General features: G+C 42.7%; 1 protein-coding gene and 1 long non-coding RNA gene across 2 annotated transcripts in view; one reads left to right on the top strand and one right to left on the bottom strand.

Moving 5' to 3' along the window:
• LOC111964224 (leucine-rich repeat and calponin homology domain-containing protein 2-like) overlaps positions 1-25,041 on the bottom strand; it is an 88,708-nt gene that overhangs the window by 29,465 nt on the left and 34,202 nt on the right. Inside the window, 16 exon segments of the mRNA XM_070443667.1 lie at positions 137-227; positions 2,443-2,458; positions 7,539-7,602; positions 8,764-8,814; positions 9,783-9,920; positions 10,308-10,346; positions 10,579-10,627; positions 11,084-11,146; positions 14,435-14,503; positions 22,155-22,259; positions 22,607-22,674; positions 23,338-23,432; positions 23,556-23,652; positions 23,850-23,937; positions 24,444-24,574; positions 24,934-25,041. The exon segment at positions 24,934-25,041 is cut by the window's right edge and continues 7 nt beyond it. Of these exon segments, the coding sequence (XP_070299768.1) occupies positions 137-227; positions 2,443-2,458; positions 7,539-7,602; positions 8,764-8,814; positions 9,783-9,920; positions 10,308-10,346; positions 10,579-10,627; positions 11,084-11,146; positions 14,435-14,503; positions 22,155-22,259; positions 22,607-22,674; positions 23,338-23,432; positions 23,556-23,652; positions 23,850-23,937; positions 24,444-24,574; positions 24,934-25,041 (1,272 nt within the window).
• LOC139027777 (uncharacterized) overlaps positions 17,708-25,041 on the top strand; it is a 41,287-nt gene continuing 33,953 nt past the window's right edge. Inside the window, exon 1 of the long non-coding RNA XR_011479937.1 lies at positions 17,708-18,044. This is a non-coding gene — a long non-coding RNA (uncharacterized lncRNA). The remainder of the gene's footprint in view (positions 18,045-25,041) is intronic.

The following is a 25,041-nucleotide window of genomic DNA, read 5'->3' as shown; positions in this document are numbered from 1 at the left end:
ATATGCAAAAATAAATAACATACATTACACACACGTGTATAACAGGACAAATATAAGCACCCCCCCCCCCAAATGATTATTATTGGTGTTGGTCTTAGTCATTGTTTGTCATCTGGTGTTTTCGGAGTGTCCTGACCTGCCGTAGGACGCCAATCTGCTCCATCTCCTCTCTCAGGTGTTCCATCTTCCCTCCTCATGGTGAAACTGGGTCTGACGACTCTTGACGGCTTGCTTTCGACAGAACGCTACACCAACTAATAAGAAACATATAGGTTGTGACCTACAGAAATCACTGAATTACACATTTAGGGAACTTTCAAACAATGGACCTCTGGGAATACCATTGAGCCCTGCAGAGATGAGATCAGAGTCGAGACTTTTTACTGATCATACTCACAATCTTCCTTCCAACAATAATTGTAACTTTGGAATGTTCAGACTAGGGCTGTGTGATGGTCATGCAATTTGAACAAGAGTATGGGAAACCCTGTTTAAAAACAGTTTGTGACAGTTATTTTCATGGACTGTCCTTCATCCATAACCATCAGTTTACACGGGGTATGGTAGTAGGTGCCAGGCGTACTGGTTTGTGTCAAGACTGGCACACTGCTGGGTTTTTTGTCACACAACAGTTTCCTGTCTGTGGTCACAGAAATGGTCCACCACCCAAAGGACATCCAACCAACTTGACACAACTGTGGGAAGCATTGGAGTCACCATGGGTCCACCACCAAAGGACATCAACCATCTTGACACAAGCTGTGGGAAGCCATTGGAGTCTCACATGGTCCCACCACCCAACGGAACATCCACCACAACTTGCACAAAACTGGTGGGAAGCATTGGAGTCAACATGGTCCACCACCCAAAGGACATCCAACCATCTTGACACAACTGTGGGAAGCATTGGAGTCAACATGGGCCAGCATCCCTGTGCAACGCTTTCAACACCTTGTAGATAGAGTCCATGCCCCAACGAATTGAGCTGTTCTGAGGAACAACTCAATATTAGGAAGGTTTTCTTAATGTTTTGCAGTGGTGTAAAGTACTTAAGTAGTACTTTTAAGTAGTATTTTTACTTAACACGTTTTTCAGGGTATCTGTACTTAAATATAAAAAGTTGACAACTTTTACTTTTACTTCACTACATTCCTATGGTCCAATTCACGCCCTTATCAAGAGAACATCCCTGGTCATACCTACTGCCTCTGACCTGGCGGACTCACTAAACACACATGCTTCGTTTGTAAATTATTTCTGAGTGCTGGAGTGTGCCACTGGCTATCCACACATTAAAATAACAAGAAAAAGGTGCTGTCTGGTTTGCTTAATAAGGAATTTGAAATTATTTTACTTTTGATACTTAACAAAATTTTAGCAATAACATTTACTTTTGATACTTATGTATATTTAAAACCAAATACTTTTAGACTTAATCAAGTAGTATTTTACTGGATGACTTTTACTTTTACTTGAGTCATTTACTATTAAGGTATCTTTACTTTTAGTCAAGTATGACAATTGGGTACTTTTTCCACCACTAATGTTTTGTATACTCAGTGTATAGCATTATGTACTAATTATACTATAACTACTTCTAAGGAAATCTCCTTACATGCTGACCACACTGCTCGAGAGTGTGCGCCATTACGCGCATGTTGATTTTGTCCACCCACACCAGACGCGATCAGGACACGCGGGTTGAAATATCAAAATMAACTCTGAACCAACTACACTGCTCAAAAAAATAAAGGGAACACTAAAATAACACATCCTAGATCTGAATGAATGAAATATTCTTATTAAATACTTTTTTCTTTACATAGTTGAATGTGCTGACAACAAAATCACACAAAAATTATCAATGGAAATCAAATTTATCAACCCATGGAGGTCTGGATTTGGAGTCACACTCAAAATTAAAGTGGAAAACCACCACTACAGCTGATCCAACTTTGATGTAATGTCCGTAAAACAAGTCAAAATGAGCTCAGTAGTGTGTGTGGCCTCCACGTGCCTGTATGACCTCCCTACAACGCCTGGGCATGCTCCTGATGAAGTGGCGGGTGGTCTCCTGAGGATCTCCTCCCAGACCTGGACTAAAGCATCCGCCAACTCCTGGACAGTCTGTGGTGCAACGTGGCGTTGGTGGATGGAGTGAGACATGATGTCCCAGATGTGCTCAATTGGATTCAGGTCTGGGGAACGGCGGGCCAGTCCATAGCATCAATGCCTTCCTCTTGCAGAACTGCTGACAATCCCAGCCACATGAGGTCTAGCATTGTCTTGCATTAGGAGAGAACCCAGGGCCAACCGCACCAGCATATGGTCTCACAAGGGGTCTGAGGATCTCATCTCGTACCTAATGGCAGTCAGGCTTCCTCTGGCGAGCACATGGAGGGCTGTGCGGCCCCCCAAAGAAATGCCACCCCACACCATGACTGACCACGCCAAACCGCTCATGCTGGAGGATGTTGCAGGCAGCAGAACGTTCTCCACAGCGTCTCCAGACTCTGTCACGTTTGTCACTGCTCAGTGTGAACCTGCTTTCATCTGTGAAGAGCACAGTGGCGAATTTGCCAATCTTGGTGTTTCTCTGGCAAATGCCAAACGTCCTGCACGGTATTGGGCTGTAAACACAACCCTCACCTGTGGACGTCGGGCCCTCATACCACCCCATGAAGTCTGTTTCTGACCGTTTGAGCAGACACATGCACATTTGTGGCCTGCTGGAGGTCATTTTGCAGGGCTCTGGCAGTGCTCCTCCTTGCACAAAGGCGGAGGTAGCGGTTCTGCTGCTGGGTTGTTCCCTCCTACGGCCTCCTCCACGTCTCCTGATGTACTGGCCTGTCTCCTGGTAGCGCCTCCATGCTCTGGACACTACGCTGACAGACACAGCAACCTTCTTGCCACAGCTCGCATTGATGTGCCATCCTGGATGAGCTGCACTACCTGAGCCACTTGTGTGGGTTGTAGACTCCGTCTCATGCTACCACTAGAGTGAAAGCACCGCCAGCATTCAAAAGTGACCAAAACATCAGCCAGGAAGCATAGGAACTGAGAAGTGGTCTGTGTCACCACCTGCAGAACCACTCCTTTATTGGGGGTGTCTTGCTAATTGCCTATAATTTCAACCTGTTGTCTATTCCATTTGCACAACAGCATGTGAAATTTATTGTCAATCAGTGTTGCTTCCTAAGTGGACAGTTTGATTTCACAGAAGTGTGATTGACTTGGAGTTACATTGTGTTGTTTAAGTGTTCCCTTTATTTTTTTGAGCAGTGTATATTCATTTAGCTAGATTGCTGTTGCTAGCTAATTTGTCCTGGGATATAAACATTGAGTTGTTATTTTACCTGAAATGCACAAGGTCCTGTACTCTGACAACTAATCCACACAATTAATCCACACATAAAAAGTTAAACCGAGTTTGTTTCTAGTAATCTCTCCTCCTTCAGGCTTCTTCTTCTTTGGAATATATGGTGGCAACCAACTTTAAGGTGTATTTCCACCATCAACTGGACTGGAGTGTGGACCTCAGTTCATCTTTCAATCACGCCCATGAGTATGTGCTCCTAAGAACCAATGAGGAGATGGGAGAGGCGGGACTTGCAGCGCGTCAAGCATCACAAATAGAACCAAGTTCTATTTTAGCACCTGGCTATGCAGACGCTCATGAACGCATGCGAGCAGTGTGGGTGCAATGATTGAATAACATGTTGTATACATTTATTTTGCAACGCTCGAGCACACGACGCGGGCGGTGTGGTCAGCATGTTAGTTTCCTTTCTGTGGGTTCAACACCACATTGCTTAGATTTTGTAAACCATTTATTAATAGTGAAATACCATGAAAATTCCGCTGAACTCCTCCACCATTTTTCTTGGAAGGAAAGTTGAGAAGGTCGTCTCACATATCATTGTTATCATGGCAACAGAGACAAAGTAATCAGGAACTAAGGTCAAAGGTCCAGTGATTGACCGGGAGTGCAGGACAGATTGCAACTCTGACAGGGACACCATTTTCCTGTTTGTTGAATATCTATGACACCCATTAATAGTTTGTCTTCTCTATTTTATATTTTGTTAAAAGGGAAATCTGCGATTGAAACAAAGCAGTCACCCTGCCACTGAATTGGTAAACAGCTGAAGGATGGGGCTGGAGAAATGTAACCACTCTCAAATTCATAGACAGAGCTATGGATGCAAGGACTGACCATGAGATCAAAATGATAGTTTTAACCATGTTTTGAGGCTATACAGTGTTTGTTTACGATGACATTGTTTACAAACAATGGAGTAAAAAAGCAAATACGACAGTAGAACTAAGCTCATGAAGCATTTATACATTATTCTTCAAGAATTAATGGGTATACACTGAGTAAAACAAACAGTAGGAACACCTTCCTAATATTGAGTTGCACCCCCGCCCTCAGAACAGCCTCAATTTGTCGGGGCACGAGTTAAGTAGTACTTTAAAGTACTTTACACCACTGCAAAACATATCCTCATATTGCGTTGTACCAACTTTTTTCCTCAGAACAGCCTCAATTCGTTGGGGCATGGACTCTATCTACAAGGTGTCGAAAGCATTGCACAGGGATGCTGGCCCATGTTGACTCCAATGCTTCCCACAGTTGTGTCAAGTTGGTTGGATGTCCTTTGGGTGGTGGATCATTCTTGATACACACGGGAAACCGATGAGTGTGAAAATCCCAGCAGCGTTGCAGTTCTTGACAGAAACCAGTGCGCCTGGCACCTACTACCATACCTTGTTCAAAGGCCCTTACATTGTTTGTCTTGCCCATTCACCCTTTGAATGACACACATACACAATCCATTTCTCAATTGTCTCAAAGCTTAAAAATTCTTCTCTAACCTGTCCTCACCTTCATCTACACTGATTGAAGAGGATTTAACAAGTGACATCAATAAGGGATCATAGCATTCCCCTGGAAGAGTCAAAAAATGTATGTAGCAATCCCAGATTGCACTTTTAAACAGAGCCTCCCACAAGAAAATTCAACCTCTAACACTGAGGCACATGCTTGACACACAGTTGACATTGTAGAGTGCCTTCATAAAGTATTCAGACCCCTTGACTCATTCCACATTTTGTTGTGTTACAGCCTGAATTCAAAATGTATTAAATAATTTTTGTCTCACCCATCTACACACAATACCCCAAAATGACAAAGTGAAAACATGTTTTTAGAAATGTTTGAAAATGTATTAAATGAAATACAGAACTGTATAATTTACATAAGTATTTACACCCCTGAGTCAATACATGTCTTTCTGGGTAAGTCTCTAAGAGCTTTGCACACCTGGATTGTACAATATGTGCACATTATTCTTTTTTTAATTCTTCAAGCTCTGTCTCCCAGTGTCTGTTGGAAAGCAGAATGAGCCAGGTTTTCCTCTAGGATTTTGCCTGTGCTATTCTGTTTATTTTTATCCCCAAAAAACATGATGCAGCCTCCATCGTGCTTGAAAATATGAAGGATACTACTCAGTGATGTGTTGTGTTGTGTTGGATTTGCCCCAAACATAACACTTTGTATTCAGGACATGAGGTTAATTTCTTTGCCACATTTTTAGCAGTTCTACTTTAGTGCCTTAATGCAAACAGGATGCATGTTTTGGAATATTTTTTACTCTGTACAGGCTTCCTTCTTTTCCCTATGTCATTTAAGTTAATATTGTGGAGTAACTACAATGTTGTCAATCCATCCTCAGTTTTCTCCTAACACAGCCACTAAAAACTCTGTAACTGTTTTAAATCCCTGAGTGGTTTCCTTCCTCTCCGGTGAGTTAGAAGGATGCCTGTATCTTTGTCATGATTGGGTGTATTGATACACCATCCAAAGTGTAAATAACCCCGTAAGGATACCATTTCAAAGGACACACTTTGAAGTTTGTGGAAATGTGAAAGGAATGTATGAGAATATAATACAATAGATCTGGTAAAAGATAATACAAAGAAAAAAACAACCGTTCGTTTTTTTTTTTTGTACCATCATCTTTGAAATGCAAAAGAAAAGCCATAATGTATTATTCCAGCCCAGTTGTAATTTAGATTTTGGGCACTAGAAGGCAGCAGTGTATGTGCAAAGTTTTAGACTGATCCGATGAACCATTGCATTTCTGTTAAAATATTTGTATCAAGACTGCCCAAATGTGCCTAATTTTGTTTATTAATATTTTTTCATGTTAAAAATTGTGCACTCTCCTCAAACAATAGCATGGCATTCTTTCACTGTAATAGCTACTGTAAATTGGACAGTGTAATTAGATTAACAAGAATTTAAGCTTTCTGCCAATATCAGATATGTCTATGTGTCACGATCGTTGGAATGAATGGACCAAGGCGCAGCGTACTTAGAGTTCCACATGTTTAATAAATATGAAACTCACCAAAAACAATACAGAAGAAAACGAAACGTGACGTTCTGGGCTGCTCACAGGAAGCTACACAAAAACAAGATCCCACAAAAAACCCAGTGGGAAAAAGGCTGCCTAAATATGATCCCCAATCAGAGACAACGATAGACAGCTGCCTCTGATTTGGGACCATACCAGGCCTACGTAGAAATGAAAAAACTAGACTACCCACCCTAGTCACACCCTGACCTAACCAAAATAGAGAATAAAAAGGATCTTTAAGGTCAGGGTGTGACACTATGTCCTGGGAAATGTTCTTGTTACTTACAACCTCATGCTAATCGCATTAGCCTACGTTAGCTCAACCATCCCATGGAAGGGACACCGATCTCGAAGAAGTTTTAAGAACTTCGCCATGCTCAAAGGGATATTCAATGTCTGCTTTTTATATTTCTACCCATCTACCAATAGGTGCCCTTCTTTGCGAGGCATTGGAAAACCTCCCTTGTTTTTGTGGTTGAATCTGTGCTTGGAATTCACTGCTCAAGTGAGGGACCTTACAGATAATTGTATGTTTGGGATACAGAGATTAGATATTTGTTTATGACTATGTTAAACACTATTATTGCACACAGACTGAATCCATGCAACTTATTATGTGACTTGTTAAGAACATTTATACTCCTGAACTTATTTAGGCTTGCCATAACATCGTGGTTGAATACTTATTGACTGAAGACATCACAGCTTTTCATTTTTGGTTAATTTGTAAAACACTTTAAAAACATAATTCCACTTTGATATTATGGGGTATATAGGCCAGTGACACAAAATCTCAATTTAATCAAATCAGGCTATAACATAACAACATTTGGAAAAAGTCAAGGGGTGTGATAAACAAGTGTATCACCATGCCTGGGACAAGCTGTAACAGGTCCATACTTACACAGAATCACTCTATTACTTTCTAGAATGCCATTAATAATACACCCCGCCTCATACTTGCACAACATGTTCACGCTCATTGCTCCATGTTATCTGTCTTAAAGTTATTTAACGGGTTGAAGACATTAAAATGTGTTGATTGTGCCACTTAATAAATAAAAGCCAGAGAAGGAATGACTGTAACGAAAGATTTAATTAATTCAGGCTTACCTGATCTTGGCTTCAGACCAAACACTGTGAGGGTGCTGCTGAAATCAGCATTCCTCATCCCCTCCTGCAGACAAAACACATGACAAGTTTATCGGAAAGATAGATCAGACAATTTAGATATTTGCTTAACTTCTCTAGGATAGGGGGCAGCATTTTCACGTTTGGATGAAAAGCATACCCAAATTCAACTGCCAGCTACTCATCCCCAGAAGATAAGATATGCATATTATTAGTACATTTGGATAGAAAACACTCTGAAGTTTCTAAAACTGTTTGAATCATGTCTGTGAGTATAACAGAACTTATTTAGCAGGCGAAACCCCGAGGACAAACCATTCAGATTTTTTTTTGAGGTCACTCTCTTTTCAATGAGTTTTCATTGGGATCCAGAATTCTAAGGGACCTTCTTGCAGTTCCTACCGCTTCCACTGGATGTCAACAGTCTTTAGAAATTGGTTGAGGGTTTTTCCTTTGTGTAATGAAGAAGTAGCCCTGTTCAGAACGAGGGTCGAGTGAAGTGTACTGTTTGTTAGAGGCGCGTGACCAGAAAGCTAGCTACAGTTTGTTTTAATCCTGTATTGAACACAGATCATCCCGTCTTCAATTTTATCGATTATTTTAAAGTTATTATAAAGTTGTATTACAAAAGTAGTTTGAAATGTTTTGGCAAAGTTTACAGGTAACATTTGAGATATTTTGTAGTCACGTTGAGCAAGTTGGAACCAGTGTTTTTCTGGATCAAACGCACCAAATAAATTGACATTTTAGATATATATCGACAGAATTAATCGAACAAAAGGACCATTTGTGATGTTTATGGGACATATTGGAGTGCCAACAACAGAAGCTCGTCAAAGGTAAGGCATGAATTATATTTTTATTTATGCGTTTTGTGTCGCGCCTGCAGGGTTGAAATATGCTTCTCTCTCTTTGGTGCTATCCTCAGATAATAGCATCGTTTGCTTTCGCCAAAAAGCCTATTTGAATTCTGACATGTTGGTTGGATTCACAACCAGTGTAGCTTTAATTTGGTATCTTTCATGTGTGATTTAATGAAAGTTAGATTTTTATAGTAATTTATTTGAATTTGGCGCTCTGCATTTTCTCTGGCTTTTGGTTAGGTGGGACGCTACCGTCCCACATATCCCAGAGAAGTTAAGTATGTGCTAATATAATTTGGATGAAAGCGATTTTACTGTGCATTTGATTGAATAGCAATTCACACCTCACACTCGTCATTCCCACTGGAGTTTCTTCGGGCACTCTGGCACTTGTACTGTAAGAGAAGACACATCAAGAAAGAGATTTACTCCATGATCTAGCCTAGAACCTAGTGTTGGCTACTAGCTATCCTCTCATATATACTAAACAAAAGTATAAACGCAATATGCAAACATTTCAAAGATTTTACTGAGTTACAGTTCATAGAAGGAAATCAGTCAATTGAAATAAATGAATTAGGCTCTGATTTCATGGGTGGGCCTGTGATGGCATAGGCCCACCAGCTGGGGAGCCAGGCCCAGACAATCAGATTGAATATTTCACCCCTTCTTTAATTTCAGCTCATGAAACATGGGACCAACACTGTACATGTTGCGTTTATATTTTTGTTCGGTATAGTAGAATACAGCCCTTTGTCGTCTACCTCCCTGGACAGTCTGGGATGTATTTGTTCCAGCCTGTGAAAGAAAAGTTGTTCATTTCATACAGTGGGGAAAATGAAACCTTTAATAATATGTTCACAACTACAAGTCCAGCCATGTAGCAGCCATATTCAGGTATGCATGGGGTAAACACTTGAGCCTGCTCTTGGCATAAGTGCTGCATCTAAAACAGGGATCATTAACAAGATTCGGCCACGGGACAATTTTTTCTTGAGCGGATGGTCAGGTGGCCAGAACACAATTACACATAATTTGTAGACTACAAATTGACCACAGGAAGCCCAAACTGATATAACTTTTGACTAAAACATAATAATTTCAAACCTTGCTTACATTTTTATACACTCACATATGTCTCTATATGCGTGAAACAGATTTCCAAAACTAAAATCACTTGGAATTGATTTGCTGGTATTTTTACAGTCTTGTATGTCCAACAATAAAACAAATGAAACTTCTTTAGGCAGTCTCACTAAAAACTTTTTTTAAATCACCCAGTACCTAGTATGCTGGAAAGCTGCTTTTGATGGCCAAGGCTTCAAGTAAGTAAGACTGCATTGTGAAAGTCATGGTTTCATACCTTTAGATAATCTTTCCTCAGATACTTGTTCCTCCTGCGCTCCTCGTTCTGGTTGAGTACGGGTGGAACCTCTGGCCATTTTGGCTCTGTGTCAGACTCTGACTTTAGACTGCCATCGAAAGAGCAGGAAGAGGATGGCTGAAGAAAGACAAAGTTGAGAGGCCAAGGTACTGATCAAATGGCAATGCAATAATGGACAAAAAAACACCTGGCTTAAGCAGCACAAGCCTTCAATATAAAGAAATGAAGACTAAAGCCACCCCTTACATCACTAAAGGTAACAAGGTCACATGCACACCAGTGGAGGCTGCTGAGGGGAAAACAGCTCATAAGAATGGAGCAAATGGAATGGCATCAAACACCTAGAAACCAATTGATACCATTCCACTGATTCCGCTCCAGTCATTACCAAAAGTCCGTTCTCCCCAATTAAGGTGCCACCAACCTCCTGTGGTATACACAGACACATCATCACATGCATGATGATGAGGGTGAGAAAACAAAGGCATGAATGAAATGGGTGACCTCAGAGAAAGCTGTGTCATCGTCTGTGAAGTCAGGGTCCTTTCCGGAGAAAGACAGAGAGAAAGAAAAATAGGAGTGAAACCGACACCAAAACCAAACACCAAACACACACACTTTAAAAGTGAAACTGAAAATATGACTGTGAATTTTGCCGATGAGATTAATGAGTGAAAATTGCTAGTTTTACTTGCACAAATGGAAATAATGAATTGCTTGCTTCCTGTAGAAAACGGATAAAAAAAAAACAGGTACAGAAAGTCCAGTTCCTTACCTGCCCACTCAGCACTGACGGTCCACTGCTCCCTTCATCCAGGGAGGCACTGCGAGTGAGACAGGAAAACACACCGACTCACTCTGTGTCACACATACAAACTTACATTAATGTAAGCCATATTTACAGTTTACTGGAGAAATTGTCTCAACACTAGAAGGCAGCCAACAATAAATAACACCAGACAGACTTTAAACACCTTACTCATCATCATCATCATACAGTATGATTTGTGCCTACTCATACTCTTTTCATAGTAATTACACATCGTAATAACTATACTATGACAACATCCTATAACATCAGTCATGGGGCCAGTTTCAACAGAGCATGAATGGACCATGCTTTTTAGTCCATGACTAAACTTGACCTGTGCCCAGGAAACTGGTTAGTTTTATGCAACCGAACCACGGTCTCGTTGATACGGTATACAGTAGTCACCTGTCAGAGCAGAGTGAGGGGCAGAAGTCATGTGTTTAGGCAGAGCTGTGCTGTACGTACATACCTGCGGATGGCCTGGCAGGGGGACCTCTGTTTGCTGCTGGAGCTGCCAGAGTGACTGAGGAACCTGGACAGGTAAACAGAGGATGCAATAAGGCCAGAGGAGGTGTGGTATATGGTCAATATACCACGGCTAAGGGCTGTTCTTAAGCACGATGCAAAGCGGTGCCTGGACACAGCCCTTAGCTGTGGTATATTGGCCATATATCACAAACCCCCGAGGTGCCTTATTGCTATTATATACTGGTTACCAATGTAATTAGAGCCATAAGACTCCTGAACACCTAATCAAATGGCTACCCAGACTATTTGCATTGCCCCCCTCTTTTACACCGCTGCTACTCTCTGTTGTTATCATCTATGCATAGTCACTCTATGCATAGATAACTCTACCTACATGTACATATTACCTCAACTAACCGGTGCCCCCGCACATTGACTCTGTACCAGTACCCCCCTGTATATAGTCTCGCTATTGGTATTTTACTGCTGCTCTTTAATTACTTGTTACTTTTATTTATTATTCTTATCCATATATATTTTTTTAACTGCATTGTTGGTTAAGGGCTCGTAAGTAAGCATTTCACTGTAAGGTCTACATCTGTTGTATTCGGCGCATGTGACTAATAACATTTGATTTGAATAAATGTTGTATGAATAAATGTTGTCATACCCGTGGTATACGCAGTGGTGGAAAACTAACTCAATTGTCATACTTACTCAATTGTCATAACTAAAAGATACCTTAATGGAAAATTACTCAAGTAAAAGTGAGTCACCCAGTAAAATACTACTTGTAAAAGTCTAAAAGAATTTGGTTTAAAATATACTTTAGTATCAAAAGTAAATGGAATTGCTAAAATGTACTTAAGTATCAAAAGTAAAAGTATAAACCATTTCAAATTCCTTATATTAGCAAACCAGATGGCACAATTTTCTTTCTTTTGTTTATTGACGGATAGCCAGGGGCACATTCCAACACTCAAGACATAATTTACAAACAAAGCATTTGTGTTTAGTGAGTCTGCCAGATCAGAGGCAGTAGGGATGACCAGGGATGATCTCTTGATGAGTGTGTGAATTTGACAATTTTCCTGTCAAAATGTAACAGGTACTTTTGGGTGTCAGGGAAAATGTATGGAGTAAAAAGTACATCATTTTCATGAGAAATGTAGTGAAGTAAAAGTAAAATTTGGCAAAAATATAAATAGTTAATTAAAGTACAGATACCCCAAAAAAACAACTTAAGAGGTCATTTAAAGTATTTTACTTAAGTACTTTACACCACTGGGTATACAGTCTGATATACCACAACTGTCAGCCAATCAGCATTCAGGACTCGAACCACCCAGTTCATAAGTAAGGATTAGTATAATTTCTCTGTTTTTTTTTGCAGGCACAATGTGTTCAGACGGTCATGTTATGGTATGGGTTCAGGTGGATTTAAGACCTGGAGACCAACAAACATTATCTCTAATGCAATATCTCTAGTGTTTCGTAATTTTGGTCCTGTTTTTGCCTTATTACTACACACCTGGTTCAAGTCATGAAAACTTGACTGAGGTGATCATTTGATTCAGCTGTGTAGTGCTAGGGCAAAAACTAAAATGTGTGTCTGCAGGACCATAATTAATAAACACTGCTCTAATGGTGTGCATACATGTCATCTCAAAATAAGACAAGAATGTGTCGTTTCAGGCACAGAAACATTTCAAAACAATTTAACACGCACCACCTGAGTCTTGCATACATACACCCCCCTCCTTTAGCTTTCAAAATCTCACTCTGTCACACATACAGTACCAGTCAAAAGTGTGGACACACCTACTCATTCAAGGGTTTTTCTTTATTTGTACTATTTTCTACATTGTAGAATAATAGTGAATACATCAAAACTATGAAATAACACATATGGAATCATGTAGTAGCCAAAAAAGTGTTAAACAAATCTAAATGTATTTTATATGTGACATTCTTCAAAGTAGCCACCCTTTGCCTTGATGACAGCTTTGCACACTCTTGGCATTCTCTCAACCATCTTCATGAGGTAGTCACCTGGAATGAATTTCAATTAACAGGTTGTTGTTAAAAGTTATTTTGTGGAATTTCCTTCTTCCTGTGTTGTGACAAGGTAGGGGTGGTATATAGAAGATAGCCCTATTTGGTAAAAGACCAAGTCCATATTATGGCAAAAACAGCTCAAATAAGCAAAGAGAAAAGACAGTCTATCATTACTTTAAGACATGAAAGTCAGTCAATGCGGAACATTTCAAGAACTTTGAATGTTTCTTCAAGAGCAGTCACAAAAACCATGAAGCGCTATGATGAAACTGGTTCTCATGAGGACCGCCACAGGAAAGGAAGACCCAGAGTTACCTCTGCTGCAGAGGATAAGTTCATTAGAGTTACCAGCCTCAGAAATTGCAGCCCAAATAAATGCTTCACAGAGTTCAAGTAACAAACACATCAACATCAACTGTTCAGAGGAGACTGCGTGAATCAGGCCTTCATGGTCGAATTGCTGCAAAGAAACCACTACTGAAGGACACCAATAAGAAGAGACTTGCTTGGGTCAAGAAACACAAGCAATAGACATTAGACCAGTGGAAATCTGTCCTTTGTTCTGATGAGTCCAAATCCAACCGCCATGTCTTTGAGAGATGCAGCGTAGGTCAACTGATGATCTCTGCATGTGTGGTTCCCACCATTAAGAATGGAGGTGGAGGTGTGATGGTGTGGGGGTGCTTTGCTGGTGACACTGTCTGTGATTTATTTAGAATTCAAGGCACACTTAACCAGCATGGCTACCACAGCATCCTGCAGCGATATGCCATCCCATCTGTTTTGCGCTTAGTGGGACTATTATTTCTTTTTCAACAGAACAATGACCCAACACACCTGCAGGCTGTGTAAGGGCTATTTAACCAAGAAGGAGAGTGATGGAGTGCTGCATCAGATGACCTGTCCTCCACAATCACCTGAACTCAACCCAATTGAGATGGTTTGGTATGAGTTGGACTGCAGAGTGAAGGAAAAGCAGCCAACAAGTGCTCAGGATATGTAGTAACTCCTTCAGGAAAAAGCATTCCAGGTGAAGCTGGTTGAGAGAATGCCAAGAGTGTGCAAAGCTGTCATCAAGGCAAAGGGTAGCTACTTTGCAGAATCTCAAATATAAAATATCGTTTGATTTGTTTAACACCTTTTTGGTTACTACATGATTCCATGTGTTTTTTCATAGTTTTGTTGTCTTCACTATTATTCTATAATGTAGAAAATAGTTTWAAAAAATAAAGAAAAACCCTTGAATGAGTAGGTGTGTCCAAACTTTTGACTGGTACTGTATATCTCTCTCTACCTGTGTGCTCGGCCGGCAACCCTCCTTCGATGAATTAGACTCTCTGCTCTACAAATTAAGGACCGTCGTCTAGTAGCCACACATCATGTGTGCATCAATCAGGTCCAAGGAAGTGGCGAGGTTGGGGAGCAGGAGATGGATGAAGCAGGGAGGGAAGAAGAGGAGAGAATAGGGGAACAAATGGCGGGGAGGGTTGTTAAATGCAGAGCGAGAAGAGAAATAGTTAGAGCGTGGTGATGTAGTAACTTCAGGAGAGAAAGGAGCAGTAAAATGTCTGGAAAGGACCTAAGGTCTGCCTATACAATGAACAAAATGCAGAGAATATAGAATAACCCAATTAAAAATAAATGATAACATGTACTCTTCACATATCACCTGCTGTCTACAACACCTATGGCTGGCTCTCACTGACTATTGATTGTAGGTAAGCTACACTGAACAAAAATATAAAATGCAACATTAAACAATTTCAAAGATTTTACCAAGTTACAGTTAATTTAAGGAAATCAGTCAACTGAAATTAATTCATTAGGCCATAATCTATGGATTTCACATGACTGGGAATACAGATATGCATTTGATGGTCACAGATATCTTTAAAAAAGTAGGCCGTTGATCTGAAAAAAAACTGTCAGTATCTGGTATGACCACCATTTGCCTTATGCAGCACATCTCCTTTGCATAGAGTTGATCAGGCTGTTGATTGTGGCCTGTGGAATGTTGTCCCACTTCTCTTCAATGGCTGTGCGAAGTTGTTGGATATTGACGGGAACTGGAACACGACGTCGTAAACAATCAATCCAGAGCACCCCAAACATGCTCAATGGGTGACATGTCTAGTGAGTATGCAGGCCATGGAAGAACTGGGACATTTTCAGCATCCAGGAATTGTATACAGATCCTTACGACATGGGGCTGTGTATTATCATGAGCATGAGTTTATGGCGGATGAATGGCACGACAATGGGCCTCAGGATCTCATCACGGTATCTCTGTGCATTCAAATTGCCATCGATAAAATGCAATTGCGTTCGTTGTCCGTAGCTTATGCCTGACCATACCATAACCCCACCACCACCATGGGGCACTCTGTTCAAAACACTGACATCAGCAAACCGCTCACCCACACAACGCCATCTGCCCGGTACAGTTGAAACCGGGATTCAGCAGTCAAGAGCACACATCTCCAACATGCCAGTGACCATTGAAGGTGAGCATTTGCCCACTGAAGCCGCACTGCAGTCTGGTCAAGACCATACATGTATACATGTGGTCTGCGGTTGTGACGCCGGTTGGACGTACTGCCAAATTCCTTAAAATTACGTTGGAGGCAGCTTATGGTAGAAACATGTACATTCAGTTCTCTGGCAACAGCTCCGGTGGACATTCCTGCAGTCAGCATGCCAATTGCACACTCCCTCATGGGACCAACACTTTACATGTTGCATTTATATTTTTGTTCAGTATACAATGCATTCGGAAAGTATTCAGACCCCTTGACTTTTTACACATTTTGTTACGTTACAGCCTTATTCTAAAATGAATTAAATCATTTCCCCCCTTATCAATCTACACACAATACCCAATAAAGTTTTTTTAAACATTTTTGAAGATTTATTACATATTAAAAACTGAAATATGACATTTACATAAGTATTCAGACCAATTACTCTGTACTTTGTTGAAGCACCTTTAGCAGTGATTACAGCCTCGAGTCTTCTTGGGTATGACGCTACAAGCTTGGCACACCTGTATTTCAGGGATGCAAACTGGTGAGGGCCCAAAAAGGTGACACTTTTTTTGCACGTAAACATGCAAAAAATCCCTGCTAGGGGGAAATGCAGGTTTTAACTAATTAAACAAAGAATATGATCTACATGATCAGTCTCTGTGTGTAAATAAAGTGTTTAAGCTAACTCGCAGCTAAAAAATGAAAATAAAGCAATCCAATGTTATTTGTTGCCTAGACATTATTGCAAATGACACTCAAGTCTTTAGAAAAAAACAATACACTAATATTGCAGTAAGCCATGACAGCCTTTATAATAGAACGTTTGTGACCACACACATCCAAATATTGCACTTGGGAAAAAACATCTTAAAGTAGAAATAGAATGAAACAAACAGGAATTCTATTTTTGCTCTATTATAGTGGCCACTATCGTAGACATAGATCAAGCGCACAAGGCTACATGTGTGCAAAAATAACGTTCACCGAATAAAACATGTAATATTCCCCCTCACTCACACACAAGTGTTACTGTCAAATTCAACACAACAAAAGCAGCATCTTTGGGCTACACAGCACATTATTACATTTTACACTTTCTGCCTGTGGACATCGGTTCTTCAATGTGCCAGCAGAGCATGATACCCTTTGTTGGCATAATTGATCACTTTCAGGCAGAGAGTACACCTGGCATACACCTTTTTATATCCACTGTATTGAAAAAGTTAGAAAGAGGGAAGTGTGTGGTGTTCCTTTCACCTCTACGGTGACATCCAGCTTAAACCAGGCCCAGCTCCAGCTACAATTCATCCCTGTATCCACTTGCTTAATAGTGTAATGACCTGACTAGATCATAAAGGAACAATTGTCCAGACAGAGGCTTGTGGAACAGTACTCTTCTTGCGTTGTGTACAATCAATCCTCGACACGAACTCCAAAGTGTAGCACCAGTCATGGAGATTTATTCTGATAGGAACAGCACAAAATTGCACGTCATGCAATGCACGGCTCACCATCCAACTCTGCACTCACGCACGCTGGTTTGGTGCTTGTTCACTGGGCCATGTAGTTACCAAAATAATACAATTACAATATACAATATAATATCTTTAACAATGTACCTGATAGGAACAGCACAAAATTGCACGTCATGCAATGCACGGCTCACCATCCAACTCTGCACTCACGCACTGTACAAAATATATGAACCCCCCCCCCACCAGACACAGTAAGTTGCTAGCTAGTACTGGAGGGAATTCTTTACAACCAAAATGCACAACCAATATTCTCCAAAAAACACTGCATCTTATGTGTGATGTTCGAATAACATTTACAAACAAATTTATATAAATTGTACACTTAAATCATCACTTGGGAGTATAAAAATCACTTTTGATGTACAGTGCTTTGCAACCAACAACTTACCGCTGGTTTGGTGCTTGTTCACTGGGACGATTCTAACTGAAACATCCTCCCTCGTAAGCAAGCTACGCAAACCAGCCAATAAGATGCCATGTTGAGTAGGCGGAGGCAAGACAAACATAAAACCAAAAACCCATTGGCTTAACAATAAAGTGGCAAGGGGAATCACCAATATAACCCTGTTACACTTGAGTTTACAAATTGACGGTTTATTAACCCAACTTCACACAGGCTACTGTTTGGCCGTAGCCCACGCCAAATAAACGAAGGATACTCCACAAACCAACCGTGACCTTCTCTTGTGAAGCCCAGACGTAAGAGAAAGAACAATGGCTAAACCTGGTCTTAACTTCCAATGCTCCATCCCCCTGCCCAACCCCCCCTCCACGCCACTCCGCCACCCACCAGGACGCCCCGCATCAGAACATTCCAGGCATTCCCATGATTGGCAGATAGCAGGTTGGTTGGCATGTCGGACACCGCGAACACTGGGTACTGGTAAGCACAACACAACCAACTAATTGCCTAACACACAGCTGTCTGTGTGGGTCGCTACAATACTTAACAAGCAACGCCTCATTTTCACCTTATTCTCTCATTCTGAAAATTAACCACAGACTTTAGAGGGAAAACATCAGTTAATTCGTTTCACACAGATTGCCAGGGTCCAGTAAACAACTAACGTAATGCGTTATAACTTGAGGAACGTCAAGGAGTCGTACACCAGTAAATACTATAGCGAATTGGTTAGGTTAACGCTACTAACGTTAGCACATCTGATGTTGTAGCTGTCTGACTTTATTAGCCAGCTAACTTTCACACCATGAACTCAATTATTTGATCAGTTATGTTGGCTAACGTTGCTCAACATTTCTCTGGCTAGCTAACGGAGAATTCAATCCAGCTAGCAAGATACTTAACAATGCTAACAATACTTGTTCCACCACACTTCCCCCCTCACCTCAAACTTTCCAAATGCCAGTTGTTTATAGGTTACAGCTCATTAAGTACGCTTCATCAACTTCTCGTCCCCGTCTCCGTGGTCAACCTTCTCCCTCTTTGTTATCTTACAGGGGACGCGCTGCTGTAACTGGCAAACTGCCTTTCCACTCTCCCGCTGTCTTTGTAGAACGTGCGCTGATGCTATAACTAGCAAATTGGTTGTCTCTTCTCTCTTCAGTCGCGTGCTGCATTCTGTTGTTATGTGAACGATTGGCTGAGCCTTGGATACCGCCAGCATTGCTCCAAACGCGTATCACCTGTTCACTTACAGCCAGTATTGATCCAAAGCCCCCCCCACCCCCAAACTTTTCGCATCGGATCTACACGAATCACGTAGGTCACCTATTTTGGATTCAAAACAGCGAATTTCGCTGAAAGGTGACTAGTTTGCATCCCTGGTATTTGGGGAGTTCATCCCATTCTTCTCTGCAGATCATCTCAAGCTCTGTCAGGTTGGATGGGGAGAGTCTCTGCACAGATATTTTCAGGTCTCTCCATAGATGTTAAATCGGGTTTGAGTCCGGGCTCTGGCTGGGCCACTCAAGGACATTCAGAGACATGTCCCGAAGCCACTCCTGCGTTGTCTTGGCTGTGTGTTTAGGGTCGTTGTCCTGTTGGAAGGTAAACCTTCACCGCAGTCTGAGGTCCTGAGCGCTCTGGAGCAGGTTTTCATCAAGGATCTCTCTGTACTTTGCTCCGTTCATCTTTCCCTCGATCCCGACTAGTCTCCCAGTCCCTGCCACTGAAAAACATCCGCACTGCAGGGATGGTGTCAGGTTTCCTCCAGACGTGACGCTTGGTATTCAGGCCAAAGAGTTCAATCTTGGTTTCTTCAGACCAGAGAATCTTGTTTCTCATGGTCTGAGAGTCCTTTAGGTGCCTTCTGGAAAACTCCAAGCGGGCTGTCATGTGCCTTTTACTGAGTGGCTTCTGAATGGCAACTCTACCATAAATGCCTGATCGGTGGAGTGCTGCAGAGATGGTTGTCCTTCTGGAAGGTTCTCCCATCTCCACAGAGAAACTCTGGAGCTCTGTCAGAGTGATCATCGGGTTCTTGGTGACCTCGCTGACCATGGCCCTTCTCCCCCGATTGCTAAGTTTGGCCGGGTGGCCAGCTCTAGGAATAGTCTTGGTGGTTTCAAACTTCTTCCCTTTAAGAATGTTGGAGGCGACTGTGTTCTGGGGGACCTTCAATGCTGCAGAAATGTTTTGGTACCCTTCACCAGATCTGAGCCTCGACACAATCCTGTCTCGGAGCTCTACGGATAATTCCTTCGACCTCATGGCTTGGTTTTTGCTCTGACATGCACTGTCAACTGTAGGAACTTATTTAGACAGGTGTGTGCCTTTCCAAATCATGTCCAATCAATTGAATTTACCACAAGTGCTCCAATCAAAGTTGTAGAAACATCGCAAGGAATGACAATGAAACAGGACTAACCTGAGACTCAATTTTGATATCTAAATAGCAAAGGGTTTGAAAATACCTATGTAAATAAGGTTTTTCTGTTTTTTGCTTCTGTCAATTCATGGGGTATTGTGTGTCAAGATTTTGATGCGGGGGAACAAAAACAATATTTAATCATTTTAGAATATGGCTTGTTAACCTAAAAAAATATTGGGGAAATTCACAAAATGCACCTCGCTAATTAACTGGTTAGAAAGCCTCAATAATTAGTCAGGAAAACCCATAACTGTCAGGGTGTTGTATAATCAAGTCCTATATTGTCACGTGCCGCTAACATTCTGGGAAACTAGATAAAGAACGAGTCCCTCCCCTTCCCAACTGTCTCCACAAAGAACATCGCCAGGACCTTGCCTGCCCTTGCAGTGAGAGAGGTCCAAGGGTGAGAGGAACGGAGCCGAGAGGTTTGTGAATGGGAAGCTGAGCTCTCAGCCAGTGCTGTGGAGGACATACGAGATATTGGGCTAGGGGCCAGGCAGACTAACGCAGCTGGTGTGGAGGACATAGACGGATATATGGGGCTAGGGGCAGGGCAGAGCTAAGCAGTGGTGTGGAGGACCATACGAGATATGGGGCTAGGGCAGAGCTAAGCAGTGTGTGTGGAGGACATAGAGATATGGGCTAGGGGCAGTGGCAGAGCTAAGCAGTGGTGTGGAGGACATAGAGATATGGGGTCTAGGGGCAGAGCTAAGGCAGTGGTGTGGAGGCATAGAGATTATGGGCTAGGGCAGGGCAGAGCTAAGCGTGGTGTGGGGAACATAGGTATGGCTAGGGGAGCAGACAGTGTGTGAAGGAACATAGAGATATGCGGCTAGGGCAGAGCTAAGCAGTGGTGTGAAGGACATAGAGATATGGGGCTAGGGGCAGGGATAAGCAGGTGGTGTGGAGGACATAGAGATCATGGGGCTAGGGGCAGGGCAGAGCCTAGCAGTGGTGTGGAGGACATCCGAGATATGGGGTTAGGGGCAGAGCTAAGCAGTGGTGTGTGGAGGAACGTAGAAGATCATGGGGCTAGGGGGGCGCAGTAAGGGCCCTACAGCAGTGGTGTGGAGGACAGAGAATATGGGGCTAGGGGCAGGGCAGAGCTTACAGCAGTGGTGTGGAGGACATAGAGATTTAGGGCTAGGGGGCAGAGCTAAAGCAGTGGTGTGGAGTGACACGAGATATGGGGCTAGGGGCAGGGCAAGAGCTAAGCAGTGGGTGGAGGACATACGAGATACCTAGGGCTAGGGGCACAGCTAAGCAGTGGGTGGGAGGACATAGACGATACTGGGGAGGGAAGCTAAGCAGTGGTGTGGAGGACAGATATATGGGGCCTAGGGGCAAGGGCAGAGCTAGAGCAGTGGTGTGAAGTGAGACATAGGAGTATGGGGCTAGGGGCAGAGCAGAGCTAAGCAGCGTGGTGGTGGAGGAACAGAGATATGGGAGGCAGGGCAGGGTAGGAGAGGCGAGGAAGCGATAGGCTAGGCCAGGAGAGTAAGCAGTGGTGTGGGAGGACATAGAGATATGGGGCTAGGGGCAGGGCAGAGCTAAGCAGTGGTGTGGAGGACAGAGATATGGGGCTAGGGGCAGAGCTAAGCAGTGGTGTGAAGGACATAGAGATATGGGGCTAGGGGCAGAGCAGAGCAGTGGTGTGGAGGACATAGAGATATGGGGCTAGGGCCAGAGCTAAGCAGTGGTGTGAAGGACATAGAGATATGGGGCTAGGGGCAGAGCTAAGCAGTGGTGTGAAGGACATAGAGATATGGGGCTAGGGGCAGGGCTAAGCAGTGGTGTGAAGGACATAGAGATATGGGGCTAGGGGCAGGGCAGAGCTAAGCAGTGGTGTGGAGGACAGACTTTGTCTACACTTAACACTTACATGAGACTATCAGAATACGAAGCTTGCATTGAAAACACGGGTCTAGACGTACAAAAGTCATTTTGTGGTCTGATTGTGTTCAGATCTGTCTGAACAGTTGGTCAGGGATGCATTGTGTGCTGATTTCTCCTCAGTCTGGATGCAAGAGAGATACAGTATGGGGCTAGGGCAGGGTAGAGCTCAGGGTGAGGTGATGTCAGAGAGGAGTGGCCATGGCAGGGGTCAGAGCTCAGCCTCTTACCTGTTCTGTTGCTCCTGCTGCAGGAGCTGGACAGCGATCTTCCTCAGGTCCAGCACTTCCTTCAGCTCATCCTCATCCTCCTCAACTAGCTGATCTTTTTCAGAGCTGCAGGAAACAGGGACATGACAATTCAGTTTGAAGCCAAAACCTATGCCAACTACAATCCCTATAATAGCATTAACTCAGTGTGTGACCCTACTATAGTGGCAGCTATCCAACGACATAACCTTCTCAGGATGTCTACTGTCTGGGCCTGTTATTATATTATGTCACTTCTGCTATCATCTACAGCTACTAATTATCAACTACAGTACATTAACTAGTGTTGTAAATTAATTATTTAAGGAGATAGATAGATCAATATGATTTCAGTTTAAACTTATAGAAGTTAAAAGGTGAATTTTCTTCCATTCCTCCTTTCTTCTGTCTATTCAAGTGTAGTGAAGACTTACCCAGACTCCTCTTTCCAGTTCTCCTTATCTTTGCTTTGGTGTGACTTGTTAAGAACCTTCTCCAATTCCTGACACACAGAACAAAAAGTAAACTCAATAAAATCATGTTATTTTTATTTAACCAGGCAAGTCAGTTAAGAACAAATTCTTATTTACAATTACGGCCTACCCCAACCAAACCCTAACCCGGACGATGCTGGGCCGCCGCCCTATGTGACTCCCAATCACAGCCGGTTGTGATACAGCCTGGAATCGAACCAGGGTCTGTAGTGACGCCTCTAGCACTGAGATGCAGTGCCTTAGACCGCTGCGACACTCAGGAGCCCATAAACAGATATGTAAAAGTAAAATCCCCACACTCTTATCCAAGTTCAATCACAACACATTTCATTTGAACTTCAAGCTGTGTGCTTTGGCTGATTCCACAGGTTTCCACCCCAAAAAAAGACCTAACAAGACGATCTGTTGGCTTTATTCAATCAAGTTTATGGCATTTGAGATTCCACACCTGATGCCTTTCAAGCTTTTGACTCAATGAAAGATAAGATTAGTTTAAAGCCCTGACCAAGCTTGTACCAAATCCTCCCATTCTTCAGAGCTAACAGTGGAAAAGAACAGGCACTAATTGGACACACTAGCTCACCCAGGGATAGCTCAACAGTGGAGGACTAGTGTAGTTAATGGTGTACTGTAGTGGTCATACAGCTCTCTATGGATCCCTGGTGACGTACCTTTATACATGAGATGTAGGGTCCACTCTGCTGCCCGTCTGACAGGGCAGCATCTTCCTCTGCGTTGGGCTCGATGAAGTCAAAGGGGACCTGATCTACGGGAACAACACACCAGGTTGAACCTCAGACTAATGTGCTTGTTGCCAGTTGAGCCCATTATTGCTCAAACACCGTTTTTTTTCAAACAGTCAAATCCACTGCATCCAAACAGGTCTTACCTTTGCCTGAGTCCATCTTGGAGAGGAGAGAGAGAGCGTCGGCGCGGGCCGTCTCTGAGACCTGAGAGTGCAGGCTGATGGTATCATCGTCAGAGGGCTAGAGGAAGAGAGGGAGAAGGAAGAGGAGGAAGCTCAAGTGTTAAAGTGAGCATAAAGCATAGAGTTCAGGTCTACTGAACATGTCTGCAGAAGAACTGCAAAGTGTCAGGATCAACGAGCCATGGTTGAACGCACAACAGTCCTCAGTACAATCTAGGCCTCAGTTAAGCCTGACTACAGTGGGTGAACTCTGACCTCTGTCGCAGACAGTCTTTTATCCCCGTTGTCACTGCCGATACCAGAATCAGGAGCATGGTTCTTACTGGGGTAAAAATCCTCCATGCTGCAGAGACATATGAAGGGATAGTCAGTAATAAACAGTCAGACAGTTTTGATTCAGACATTCATGACAATTTCGTAAGCACTTCAAAATATGTCGAGTCCTGTGTCATTAATCTTCAAATATGTCATACCAGTTGTCATTACAGTTTCATGGCACATACTGCATATTCATGTCATTCATGATGCATATGGTCAATCGTCTTGTCTGTAGTATACTTAAGCAATAAGGCCAGAGGGGGTATGGTATATGACCAATATACCACGGCTAAGGGATGTTCTTAGCCACGAAGCAATGCGGAGTGCCAGGACACAGCCCTGAGCCATGGTATATTGGCCATATACCACAGAGGTGCCTTATTGCTATTATAAACTGGTTACCAACATAATTAGAGCAGTAAAAATAAATGTTTTGTCATACCCGTGTTATTGGTTGTCAGCCGATTGGCATTCAGGGCTCAAACCACCCAGTTTATAAATAGAATTATGATATGATATAAGAGTGTGTACCTGTCTGTGAGAGGCTGGGGAAGGCAGCGTTTGCCCAGAGAAGGGAGGTCCAGAGAGTCAGGCTTCTTATCCATCCTACAAGCCTGGATGTTCAGGTACTTAAAGATGTGCACCTTGCCCTTCAGGCAGATCTGAAACACACAAATACAAAGTGCATGAAGTATATATCCAAGTGATGAAATGAAGTGCCCAAGTGTTCATTCAAGCAGAAATTAAATCATGAGGGGACAGCTGCCCACTAGATGGTGCAACTGTTCCTCAGAGACCATTATGGGTATATCCTGGTATATCATGAAAACTGTCACAGCTAGGGGGAGTAGTTTCTAGGCATGATGCCGAGCTGAGGTTAACCTGTGTTAACTCGTCGGCACCCCATACCTGATACACATCGAGATGGCTGTGGATAATCCCATGCAGTGCCAAATTGTCATTTACAGCATAAACTACCACAGATGTTGCCACACACTCTCACACTCTCACTCACACATACCTGTGCAGGTGGGGACTGCATAGGGTTGTTGTCGAGGATGATGTGCTGCAGCTGCCTGAGTCTCCTGTAGACAGGAGGGATCTCTGTGATCTTATTGCAGGAGAAGTC

This window comes from Salvelinus sp. IW2-2015, linkage group LG5 (assembly GCF_002910315.2).
Source record: "Salvelinus sp. IW2-2015 linkage group LG5, ASM291031v2, whole genome shotgun sequence".
Taxonomy (NCBI): Eukaryota; Metazoa; Chordata; class Actinopteri; order Salmoniformes; family Salmonidae; genus Salvelinus; species Salvelinus sp. IW2-2015.
The sequence above is the reverse complement of the archived record's forward strand: the minus strand, read 5'-3'. Positions and strand labels throughout refer to the sequence as shown.